Raw genomic sequence first — 12,565 nt, forward strand, 5'->3', positions numbered from 1 at the left:
GAGCAGCCGCCGAGACCACATAACACCAGTCTTGAAAGACCTACATTGGCTCCCAGTACGTTTCCGAGCACACTTCAAAGAGTTGGTGCTGATCTTTAAAGCCCTAAATGGCCTCGGCCCTGTATACCTGAAGGATTATCTCCACCCCCATCGTTCAGCCCAGACACTGAGATCCAGCACTGAGGGCCTTCTGGCGGTTTCCTCACTGCGAGAAGTGAGGTTACAGGGAACCAGGCAGAAGGCCTTCTCGGTGGTGGCGCCCACCCTGTGGAATGCCCTCCCATTAGATGTCAAGGAAATAAACAACTATCTGACTTTTAGAAGACATCTGAAGGCAGCCTTGCTTAGGGAAGTTTTTAATGTCTGATGTTTTATTGTATTTTTAATATTGGAAGCCACCCAGAGTGGCTGGGAAAACCCAACCAGATGGGTGGGGTATAATTTATTATTATTATTATTATTATTATTATTATTACTACTACTACTACTGGACCTCCAAAACCTACCTGCTGCAATAGGAGTGCTAAGAAGCTGGCAGCTTCCAGATAAATCCCAGAAGGCAAACAATCCACCCTGTATCAAACTGCAGCTTCCAGCTACATTATAGACAGTTTCAGAAAGGTTGGTTGCCAGGGATTTTTCTCATAGGCCACAAAGGCCTTAACCCCCTCCCCCTACAAAAAACCCCCACCCTGAGCAACCCATTTTCATGCAAGATGATATAAGAATTTTGTAACTTAAGAATGTGGTGACTGAGACTGCTTGTTTTCCTCTCCCCTCTACATCATCTTCCCTCTTCTGTTATGGCTTTTTAGACTGTACACTGGAGAACAATTGATTTGTAAGCCACTCTGGGCAGTTTTCCATCAGAAGAGTGGTATATAAATATTTTGAATATATAGACATGAAATAATGTATGAGAGGCCCCTCAGAGGCTCTAGAAGAAACTCAAAATGCCCTGTAGTAAGTGTATTTTTAATAAGCTTCCAAAACATTTAAACAAAGGGGGTAGGGTGGGAATAAAAGTGGGATTCCTGGAAAAACCTGAAATTTGCATGTGGGGGAGCGGAACTGAAACTATCAAGTAAAAAAACAAAAAATCTAAACTACTTTACTACTTTAAAAATATGAACAGCATTATACATTACATAGAATTGTATCATTCAGTCTATGAAGTGTAAAAGTATTTGTAGCAACATTTTCCAAACAGCAAATATTTAGTCCCAAATGTTAGAGCGAGCTGCAAACACCTGCACCTTAGCATACTCAGTAAGAGTTTAGTTTGTACCCTTGCATTTTGCAAGGTTAATTGTGGGCAATATTCCTACCACAAGACAGGGTTGTCCACTATCACCATTATTGTTTATATTGGCCTTAGAAGTCTTGGTGCAAAGAATAAGAAGTAATCAGGAGATTAAAGGAATTGCAGTGGGGCAACGATCCTATAAATTAAAAGCTTTTGCAGATGGTGTGGTGTTATCACTATTAGAACCACTGGAGTCCACCCCAAAGGTTTTAGAAGAAAAATTTAAAAATATTGAAGAAATGGCAGGCTTTAAACTGAATAAAAGCAAAATGTTAGTGAAAAATATGAAGGAGAGCCGGGGGGGGGGGGAGAGAGAATTAAAGGAAAAAACAGGTCTTATGATAGAGAAATAAGTAAAATACTTGGGGGTATGAGAGAAAAGTCAGTAGCTGTGCTTGCAGAAGCCCTGGAAGTGAAATTTAGGTTGTGAGGTAGGATGATGAGAACCAGGACTTTCAAGATAGCTTTCTCTGAAATCCTACCAGTTTCACACACAGAGCCAGCTAGACAGGCACAGCTTTGCAGTATCAATGAGTGGATGAGATGGTGGTGTCAGGAGGAAGGATTTGGATTTTTTAGGCACTAGGGAATGTTTTAGGACAAGCTGAGCCTGTACAAAAGGGTCAAACTCCACTTGAAAAAGGATGGAAACTGACTGCTGATGCTTAAAATAAAAAATGTGTCAGAGCAGTTTTTAAACTGATTGCAGGGGGTGAAGCCAACGGAAGCAAATCTTCCCACTAAGGCGTAAGGGGTATGATTGTTTAAATGGGTACTGGCAGTGCAGAGGCACATGACAGAAGTTCAGAAAGACGAAAGCACCATAGACTAAAATGAAAAATGACAATCACTTAATGCTATGTTGCATACAACTGAGTAAGTGTCCCATTAGTGCAAGGATTTCTGCTTGTGCGTTGGGACTTTCTTCCCCTTTCCTCTCATCTGGTGCCCTCTTAATCTGTTCTAGGGATTCCCCCACCACTCTGAATAATATCTGAAGACAGCAAAGAGAGCCATTTACTTAAAAGTAGGTTGGATACAACCAACAAAATTTAAGTGTTTATATGCTAGAAGACTCGAGTCAAGATGGATGAGCTGGACTACTTGGACTTTGAGGAAAATACAGAAATAGTAGGTGTTATGTCTGGAGCTTTAATCCTAGAATAACAGGCGGGTAGGATTTTAGAATGTAGTAATCTGATTGGCTGTTAGAGCCGTCCAATCCGGCTCCAGAAGGGAAGTTTAAACCGGCCTATCAGGTGTGATCTAGGGTGTGAATAAAGGATATATAGCCTGGGGTCTGGGAGGGGCAAGCAGGCAAGCACAGACAGAGCCACACCCGAGAGGCTGGTTCAAACTTCCCTTCTAAAATTTTACATTCTAAAATCCTACCCGCCTATTATTCTAGGATTAAAGCTTAAGACATAACAATAGGCATAACAGAAACCTGGTAGAATGGACAGAACCAATACACACAGTTATCTCTAGATACAAACCCTATAGGAAGGACAGGATGGGGCATACTGAGGTGGTGTCACTCTGTATGCCAAAGAGGACATGGAGTCCAATAAGCTGGAAATTCCCAAAGGCACAGATTCTTCCTTAGAGTTGTTGTGGGTAGTGATATCGAGCCTCAAAAGGTAATTTAGCACTAGAGAAATGCTGTTGCTCCCCCTGACCAAAATGCTCAATGATTTTGAAAAGGAGAATGAGAAATCAATGGAGAATTAAATCAAGGAGGCATCTAAAAGAGGAAGTGCTGCAGTAATAGGTGACTACCATTATCCTCACATGGACTAAGTGCATATTTGTTTCTAGATACTCAAAATGACTCTGCCTTAGAACAACAGGTAATGGAACTGAACAGAGGAGTGATGACCCTGGGGACTTAATCCTGAGTGGCCCCCAGGACCTGGTGCAAGTGTAGTTGAATCAGTTGAGAACTGTGGTCATAATACTATCAAATTCAATGTATATGTGAACAGACAATTGCAAAAACAAACAAACAAACAAAAACAAGAAACAACAACCCCTGAACCCAGTCACATGTGACTTCAAAAAGAGGAAACTTCCCAGAAAAAGGAAGTTAAAAAAGGAAGTTGAAAGGCAAAGTCAAGGAGGTCATATCTACCCAAAATGCTTAAATGTTGTTTTAAATTATAAATTAGAAGTTCAGCTAGAATGTATTCTAGAGATCAAGAAAAGTACACCAGGGCCAAGAGAATGCCTGCATGGTTAACAAGCTTGAATGTGACAATCAATCTCTGTATATTTTGCTAATGGTTAATGTTACAAGGTAAGATATTCTGAAGACAGCAAAATAAGCCTACTAGAAAAACAAGATTTTTTCCTGCTGTCACCCTGCAAAAAGAGTAATCGGCATTTACAATACTATACATTTACTGCTCAGATTCTCAGGGCCATATCCCAAACTAAATGAAAGGCGAGGCGATTGAGAAATTCGTAGCATACAACACAGAAGTCTGTAAGATCATAGTTGTGGGAGGGTTCATGCAACTGCTTACCAAATAATCATGAAAAACAACATCAAGTACTCTTGAATGTAGACACCCCCAAGATCTGTTGAATCATGTTTTTCACTGTAGATAACAGGCTTCTTGGAAGCTCAGCTATTACTGCCTGCCAAATATACTGAGTCACATCTTCAGACCTAGAAGGCTCTCTTTTAATCAACAGCTGGAACTGGACTGAGATATTTGCTCCAATTCTTTTAGTCAAAAAGAAGCTTTAAAGCACACATTCAAGAATCTTGCATCTAGTAACCTGCAAGGTTAAGCATGTCTGCTACAAGCAGCAAATAAATTAGTGAAAGAAAGCTAAATTATATGTGTGTACTGCTGAGGAGCTCAGCTAAATGAACACTACAGGAGCCAAACAATAGTTCTGCCCTCATCACAGCATAGCAGAATTGCATCATATTGTGAATGGGAAACCGTGTAGCACAGTCCAATGACACTGCTGACATGCCGGCTCATACTAATCATCATCAATGTATTATTAATTACAATTAATTAATTAATTAATTAATTAATTACAGTGTTCAAAACCCCACAGGTGCCAGGCGCGTTTTGCGACTGGCGCAGGTTGAATTATTACCATGTGGAGATCTCTGGATGCCAGGTTGGCGACTAATATCTCCATCTGTCTGGGCCCTCCAGCTTTCTTAAGCAGGTAAGCAGAAGAACTTATTTATTGCATTTACATCCCATCCTTTTCTCCAAGGAGTACATGGTTCACCCTCCTCCTCAGTTAATCCCTACAACAACTCTGTAAGGTAGGTTAAACAAAGAGGCTGTGATTGGTCCAAGGTCATCCAGTGAGCTTCATGACTGAGTGGGAATTTGAACCCTGATTTCCCAGGTCCTAGTCTGACACTCTAACCACTACACCACACTGACTTCCAAGAGCACTTCTGCTATGGGGCAGCTATAAAAATTAAGTGGATATATAAATATGGGGAAAGCAAAATGTCACTTACAGAAGGATCTGAAATATTTTCCATGAGGCTTGAATTTGATTTATTCAGAATAGTTCTACTCAATGTTTTAATGTGTTGTAAACCACTTTGAGCTTTTTTCTTTAAAATATAAAGCAGTATAGAAATAATAGCTATTATTTTTATTATTATTTCTTCAAACACACACCCATGGCATCTTGGTTTAAGATATATAAGGTTAGCTTATACATCTGAGTTCCTAACACTGGTGATGAAGTTGACAGTAGACAACAAAGCTTATGTCATAATTAATTTGAACTTTTGTATCATCTCAGACACAAGGCTTCAATGGAATAGGTACAGAATCAGCTTAAGTCAGTCAAATGAGAAAATAAGTGATGCAGATGCGGGAGTTAAAGTTATCTTTATACTTCAGTAACACCCTGCATCACTTTTGAAAGAAACTATTAAGCTCGTACCCCTATTCCTACAACAATGTGAAAATGCTACATGCCCATCTCAGGTACATGTTGGGAAGTATTTTTTAAAGTATGCTTCAGACACTACATGTTAACAGGTCTTCAAACATCAGGAGTACAACTATGTTGCTTGTGCAACTTTCAATTATGAGACAGAAGCAGCCCTCAGAAATAGAGGTGATGTTCAGAAATGCCGTGGAGCATGGAGAGAATTACATTAAATCCATGGCTCCCACCCGAAATGACTCTGAATAAAACTTAAATGTCAGGAGGGCTTCAATCCTTCTTGAAGAGGATAGTTATGATTCAATTTTAAAATGTTATAAAGTAGGCTAGCCAACTTCAACTAACCTAGAATTAACTGACTGAATTTTCATTCTGAACAATTTTCATTCTGAACAATACAATATGTATACATATTTCTAGCTTACAAAGCATAGGAACATCCAGTAAATACAATTGTAGCTCTCTGCAGAATGCTTCTATAGTATACTTATGGTGGGGAAAAAGTTTAAATACTGTACTACTTTTTATGAGTACCTTCTGTGGATCTGAAAATACATACCTGTTACAGAAACTAGCCCCATAAATGCCAATGTTCACTGATTATGTATTAAATAAAAGGAGTAACTCAAAGGATTCCACTGATGGAATTCAAGCACATCACATGGAAGTGATATATACATTTCAGACAAGGTCTGCTAACAGTTGTGGTATATCACCAAAGTTATGAGCTGCTGAGATAGCTCTGTCGGTAGAACATGAAACTCTTAATCTCAGAGTTGTGGGTTTGAAGCCCATGTTGGGCAAAAGATTTCTGCATTGCAGGGAGTTGGACAAGATAACTCATGTGGTCCCAACTTTACAATTCTATGATTCTAAGACAGCCTCTTCCTTAAGAATTACTTGTTATACTACCTGGTGAAGAAGTGGTATATTTATTTATCCAGAGACTATGTGCTAGCAAACTTAAACTTTCTGCTATGCAGCACTTTAAACAATCATGTTTTGTATGACCAAATATGTGCACAAATCACTCTTCTCGCCCTGTACATTACTTATTTCAACTTGACTTCACAAAAAGCCATCAATGAAAACTCTATCACTGTGTGTGTGCAAATGTTTTAAAAAGTATTTGAATCATATATTGCATAAAATTATTCCTTCAAGTGTGCACAATTTAGCCATTTTTTCATACACATCACTGCAATTATTTAACATGAAGACCAATAACAACCTCAATGGTAAACCAGGATAACAGCTCCTACCTGTGGCTTATTTTCCTGCCTAAGTATCCAAACTCCTTGTATGACAAGCATTCTGTTCAACAGAAACTGATGTTTTTTGTAGTATGCCATTCACAATCTCAGATTGTCTATTGCAATTCTCTTTTATAAATGTCAGTGGACATTTTTCACAGCAACAGATTCTGAAACACAACTGACAACTTTGAAGGTAAGGAGGCTTTCAGTTTTTATAATTAATTGTAATTGATTTTACTCACTGTATGATTTTTATATACACCATTTAGACTCTGGTAATTAAGCAGCATATAAATATGTTAAATAAAACAAATAACAACCAGACAAGTTATTTAGGCTGTTTTAATGATCTCACAGCCTTCAATTAAGTTATGCTTAACAGATATTACTCTGTACAGTCAACATATCTGATTATTTTGACTACAAATAGGCCTCCCAATGCTGAACAAGCTTTCCCTTTTTATCTGGCAGATAAATCTTCCCCTATCCACCATGGCAAAAAACATCACTCCTCTGCATTGCAGGTACAATTGTGAACCCCAATATATACAGTAACCTCAGTGCTTGTGCCCAAACTAAGCTCCCACACTTCCCTGCACAGTGAGACATTATTTTAATCCAGGTTCCACTTACATTTATTTCCAAGAGGTCCCTATAATAAAAGCTGTAGGAATGGCACTCTTCCACCACAGAAAAACTAAAGTGTAACCTTGGCCATTGCAAGTGAGCAAGATGTGGTGGCCTGGTTTGCACAAATCCTGCCTTAGTAAGACAGGATATGCCCTAGTATTATACACTCACATGCTGGTTCTTTGCTAACTGAAAACTATGGCTTCTCTGGCAGTCCTCTTCCAGAATCTAAAGCCAACTTCACTTCACACATAACGGGAAACTATGCTTAACTTTGGCTTCCTGGTTTGTTTCCACATACCTATACAGTATTGTAGGAGCAAAAGCAAGTGCATATACAACCAATATATTTAATATGACCATAAAAACATGACTGCAAATTTCAACAAAGCTAAACAAAATTAGCCATCAAATCAGTGGGTTCTGAGTGCCCTGATTCAGATTACCATTTCTGTCAGCATAACAAAAATGAGTACACGGCTGGCTTTTTCTATCCAGGAGTACTGGATTTTCTTAACAGCCTCTAGACTCACATGCAAAACTGCCAACCCAGTCTATCCATGCCCCCTTCCCCAAATACTATATATTATCTTGACTCACGTAAAAGCAAAGAAGAGTGTGGTGGATCCTACTAGGAAGATTGCAGCCGCTGATACAGGGACATACTTGCTGGGTTTGAATCTCTTTCCAGATGCTGCTGGCATGTTGGAGCTCTGATCGATGATCCGCCCTGCAGCATAGCCTAGGCCCAACTGGAGTCAGAAAGGACAAGAAAATGCAGGAGGGACCTTCAAAAAGAAAAGCAACTGTGCAAAGGAGAGACTTTTAAATCTGTATTCAAGTTCTTGTAGTTAGCTGTTACGAGTCAGATCAGATTTACAGTATGATCCAGATGAAAATGAATAGTAGTATGCACAACCAAAGAAAGTGTCACAGAAGACAACAATGGGAATTCTATATGTAGTCCCAAGATTCTTGTGGGGCAAGGAAAATTAAAAATATAAAAGGAGAGCTTGTACTCCAATTGAAAATTCTAGTGGTTCAAGAAATTGCACAGGTTCCTGTACCAGGAAAGCCCTGTAAAAATGTGCGCTTCCTAGAGTAGAGTAGAGATGATCCTCTTCTGAGGTGACACAGAGTTGAAAAATGCAGCAAATGAAGTATAAGAACTGGGCTAGATGTTTTAGTGCAAGAGTGCAGGATGAGCCAAATAAGCACCCCAACGAAGGTGATCAATGAAAGACACAAGGTATATACTAGGTTTTGATGGTTTGCTTTGTTATTATTTTTGTTTCAGAAAACACATGGTAATTTTGCAATGTAGACTCTGGAGCAAGTTTCTCCTTTTTAATCTGTTTGTTGTTGCTCAGCGGAAGGTTATTGTGTTAGCAAATCTGCCATGCTTGTGCACATCATTCTCTGCCCCCCACCTCGTGCCGCAAATGTTCTCTTCTTTTAAAGTAGGAGCACTCTCCCCTGATTTCACCAGGAACTAGGGTTGTCTGGCATTCGTTGTTTAATTTTGTTTATTTCTCTCTTGACTACTAAATCCGGGTAACAGCTGGTGCAAGGTTGAGCTGAAAATCCTTTTCTTTCAAGGGGGAGTAGGGGGCACACTGGAAGGCTGGTCTTGCGTTTTAGTCTCCTTATTTGTTCCCTTGTGTACAACACCAAAAATCCTTCAACAAGTCCAGTTTTACTGGTAAAAACTGAAAATTAAGTTTGAGATTGCTTCATTAATTATGGATCAGTTGTGTCTGGAGTAGACCCAGTTAGAGACTGAGTTTTCAAATGTTTTCCTAAAAATCCAAAATGTAACTGACAGTAAAAAGAAAAGATGCCTGGGACCTCCACACCCATGTCCTAGAGCACTTTGTCTGCTGCAAACTGTTGCATTCTCACACAAATAAAATTAATCCTTATTCATTCATATTTGCTTTAAAAGTCTTTAAATCATTTTGCCAACTTGTCATCTTGAGCTTCTTGTACCTAGAAGAGATAAAAATAAGGTTAAGCATTCAAGAGAAAGTGCAATGCAGTACTGATCCTTAGTACAGATCTGAGAGTTAAGAGCCAAAGTACTTTTCCCATATGAGAACCTATAATTATGGGTAACAGTCTTATGTGACTCAGTTTCCACATCTGTAAAACTTGTGAGACATGTTATATTTAGGACACACACCAGGACATATTTTGCACTCAGGGAACTTCAAACATCCATTAACTCATTCCGGATTTTGGGATTATCTAAAATTATCTATTAATGTTAATAAAACTGAAATCCAAAACCCAGTGGCTTACCTTTATTTTCAGCATATTCAGAGCCAGGACTCCACTCTTTTAAAAAGGCAGATTTTCAAAATTATTGCACTTCAAAAGACAGTATACATTAAGACAACTAACTCTTTGTTCTACCAGAATTAGGTGATTGTTTCTCAAAATGTCAGGGTCAAATATTTCATGGCTTGTATCTTAAAAGGCACACTCTTTACTGTTATAAAGTTTTTATCCTTAAAATAGATTTGCAGAACCTAACTTTCAGATCTGTTACTTTGCCCATCAGTCCTTTAAGCCTCTCCCCAGCTATGCACATCCCCTTTGACTGTATTTCCCATTGGTCAGATTCTCTCTCCTTTCTTCTGATATGCCTTCTGGATGTTGCTTGCAAGATGATTAATAGCCTTCTCTTTCCCTTATAGGTTTAACAAACAGATTCCTACAAGCAGGAACCTTGTAGTGTTTTCCAGCTCATAATGCTGTTGTGCATCCCCAACCAATAAAAGAACTCCTGTTCAGCAGCCAGCCTGGATCAGGAGCTTTGGAATGAATGGTCAGTGTTGCTTCCCCCCCGCCATTGGGTGGGGTTTCAGGGAGATTATTTCTGACTCCCCCAAGCCTTTCCTTACCCCACTATATAATACCAAAGGGTTCTGGACTGGTTGCAAGCCCAGTTTATAACTGAGCAGTTTATAACAACATGGGGGGGCGGCTTCTAAGAAGTGTGGTAAAGGGAAAATATGTGCTTTTTTTTTTTTAACTTCATGCCATTTTTCTGCAGGGGCATCTGGAAAACAACCTTGCCCTGAAGGAAGGGGAGAAGAAAGAAGCTTGGGGATTCCACCCATCCTGCTCCCATTGTGGCCCCTCCATTGTCCAAATGCCATCACATGGATTCCTGTAGAACCAACTTGCCCCGAGGAGACTGGAAAAGAGAAACAGCCTGGTGAACAGCCAACACCCAGCTGCTATAGCAACCCTTCCCCCAAACTGCAGTCACAGTTTAGCTTCTTTGCTACCTATCAGCAAGAACATCCCACAAAGAAGGGAGGTGTGATCAGTGGTAATGAAAAACTCATATGAGAAATGAGACACCTGAAGAGTGAACTAATTGACATGATACAGGGAACTGTGGGATTAAATCATTTAACAAAGACATTTCAGAACCTTAAAACCCACTTTTCTAATTATTTACTAAGTATGATAGTACTGTCTCTCAGAACAACTTTTGAAAAAGAAACATCAATGATCAGAGTAGAATAAGACTATTGTTTGAGATTACAGGATGAGTCAGGTCCCTAGAAATACAGTAGGAGGTCTGTATACTTTGACTACCCAAATCCAAATAAAATTTCACGAAAGAGCTATTCCCTAGGGCCTAGAGCTAACTATAGGCTGAGTTATTTTAACTGGACCAGACAAAAAATTCCAAGGCCAATAGAAACATAGCAAGAAGGTGTGGTACTCAATGTCTAGGAGTAACTATATTAAATGTGATGATCCCACTAGAATATCACAGAACCTTGCAGGACGGTACAATAAATGAATATGTACAGAATTTTTTTACAATACCTCAAGTTCAAAGTTACCCATCTCCAATAAAAAAGGGAGTCGAAATACAGAGGACAAAGGAACTAGAGAAAGGAAGAACATAAGGGGGGAAAGGCAGTGAATCTGTATATAATTTAACTGTACATCCAGAATGTAGCCATTTGGGCTCTCTGGAGCAAAGGGGTAAGAAATGGTGCTAATGGAAATTCCAGGGCAGGCAGTGAGAGAGGACAGACAAGACCTTGCAGACAGCAACTATACTAAGACTATTTACTTATGGAAACCATCCTCCACTGCTGTTTAACCATGCTGATCCCCCTTTGTCTTATTTGCATCTTTTTTGAGCAGTGACATGAATTTTATTTGACCTTCCACATAGCTTTAAGTAACTTCCAGGCTTCCTGGTGGGATCTGATACTTCTGTGTCTTACCACTTCTGTGTCTTACCATCTTCCTTTTAACAGATTCAAAGGGTGGGATTAAACTAATGGGTCCCCTCAGTGGAAGTCCTGCGCAAAGACTAATAATAATAATAATAATAATAATAATAATAATAATAATGTATTTATACCCCGCCCATCTGGCTGGGTTTCCCCAGCCACTCTGGGCGGCTTCCCACAAAAGATTTAAAATACAGTAAGACATCAATCATTAAAAACTTCTCTAAACAGGGCTGCCTTCAGATGTCTTCTAAACGTGAGATAGTTGTTTATTTCTTTGACATCTGATGGGAGGGCGTTCCACAGAGCGGGCATCACTACCGAGAAGGCCCTCTTCTGTTTCTCTGTGCGATGGGGCTTCCCCCACCCCATACACATGCTAAAAGTAATTGACTCTGGGAGGATCAGGGAAAACCCTGGAGGAGAGGGGGATTGCTATGCATGGCAAGGAAGAACATGACACTGAATTTCTAATTTGTTAGAACTGCTGCACTCTACACACACACAAAGAAATATAGTGAAATGTTGGCCTTTCTGGGAAATTTCCCACACTCACATGCTAAATTAAATTAAAAATAAATCTGATAGCATTTGTTCAATTATTTCCAAGCAGACTGACAGCATTTCTAGAAGTGACCAGAGGAGGAATGACGACTGCAGAGAGTGCAGAGAGAAGAAACACCAAGCTGCATCTGCAGCAGAACAATCTGCCCCAGCTGCAACAACCATGCCTGTCCCGTATCAGTCTCTACAATCACAACAAGCGCTGTAACTTTCCAACAGTTTAACCCTCAAATTGTCTCCTATTGTCTCCCAAGACAGACGCATGCCAACCAATCAGACAGCACTTACATCTTCTATTAGATCCTGAGCACTGTTTTGGATAATTCAATAGTTGCCTCATTTTATTGGTTGTATGACTAATTGTTGCATGGCAAAATGTGTGGGGTTTTTTAAAACCAGAAATGTTATCTGACAGACCTATGGTCCCCCCAAAAAGCTTTTGTTGCTTTGGCCACCAGCAACTGAGTGAAAACAACAAGCATTTATGTTCCTACATTTTCTACTTATATGCCACTTGAAAAGAAAGTGGTTAAGAATTCAGAAACTGATGCTAGTCAAGGCACATTGAAATTAATGGATCTAAGTTAATCACATCAATT

The 12,565-nt window shown here is 39.5% G+C and overlaps 1 protein-coding gene across 1 annotated transcript in view; it reads right to left on the minus strand.

The window, feature by feature from the left end:
• The window catches only part of ZDHHC5 (zDHHC palmitoyltransferase 5), a 41,765-nt gene that overhangs the window by 21,943 nt on the left and 7,257 nt on the right, over nucleotides 1-12,565 (minus strand). Inside the window, exon 2 of the mRNA XM_080994341.1 lies at nucleotides 7,735-9,123. Coding sequence (XP_080850467.1) covers nucleotides 7,735-7,838 — 104 coding nt within the window. The 5' untranslated portion in view covers nucleotides 7,839-9,123. The remainder of the gene's footprint in view (nucleotides 1-7,734; nucleotides 9,124-12,565) is intronic.

The sequence above is a fragment of the Podarcis pityusensis genome (assembly GCF_964106645.2).
Source record: "Podarcis pityusensis genome assembly, chromosome: 1".
NCBI lineage: Eukaryota > Metazoa > Chordata > Lepidosauria > Squamata > Lacertidae > Podarcis > Podarcis pityusensis.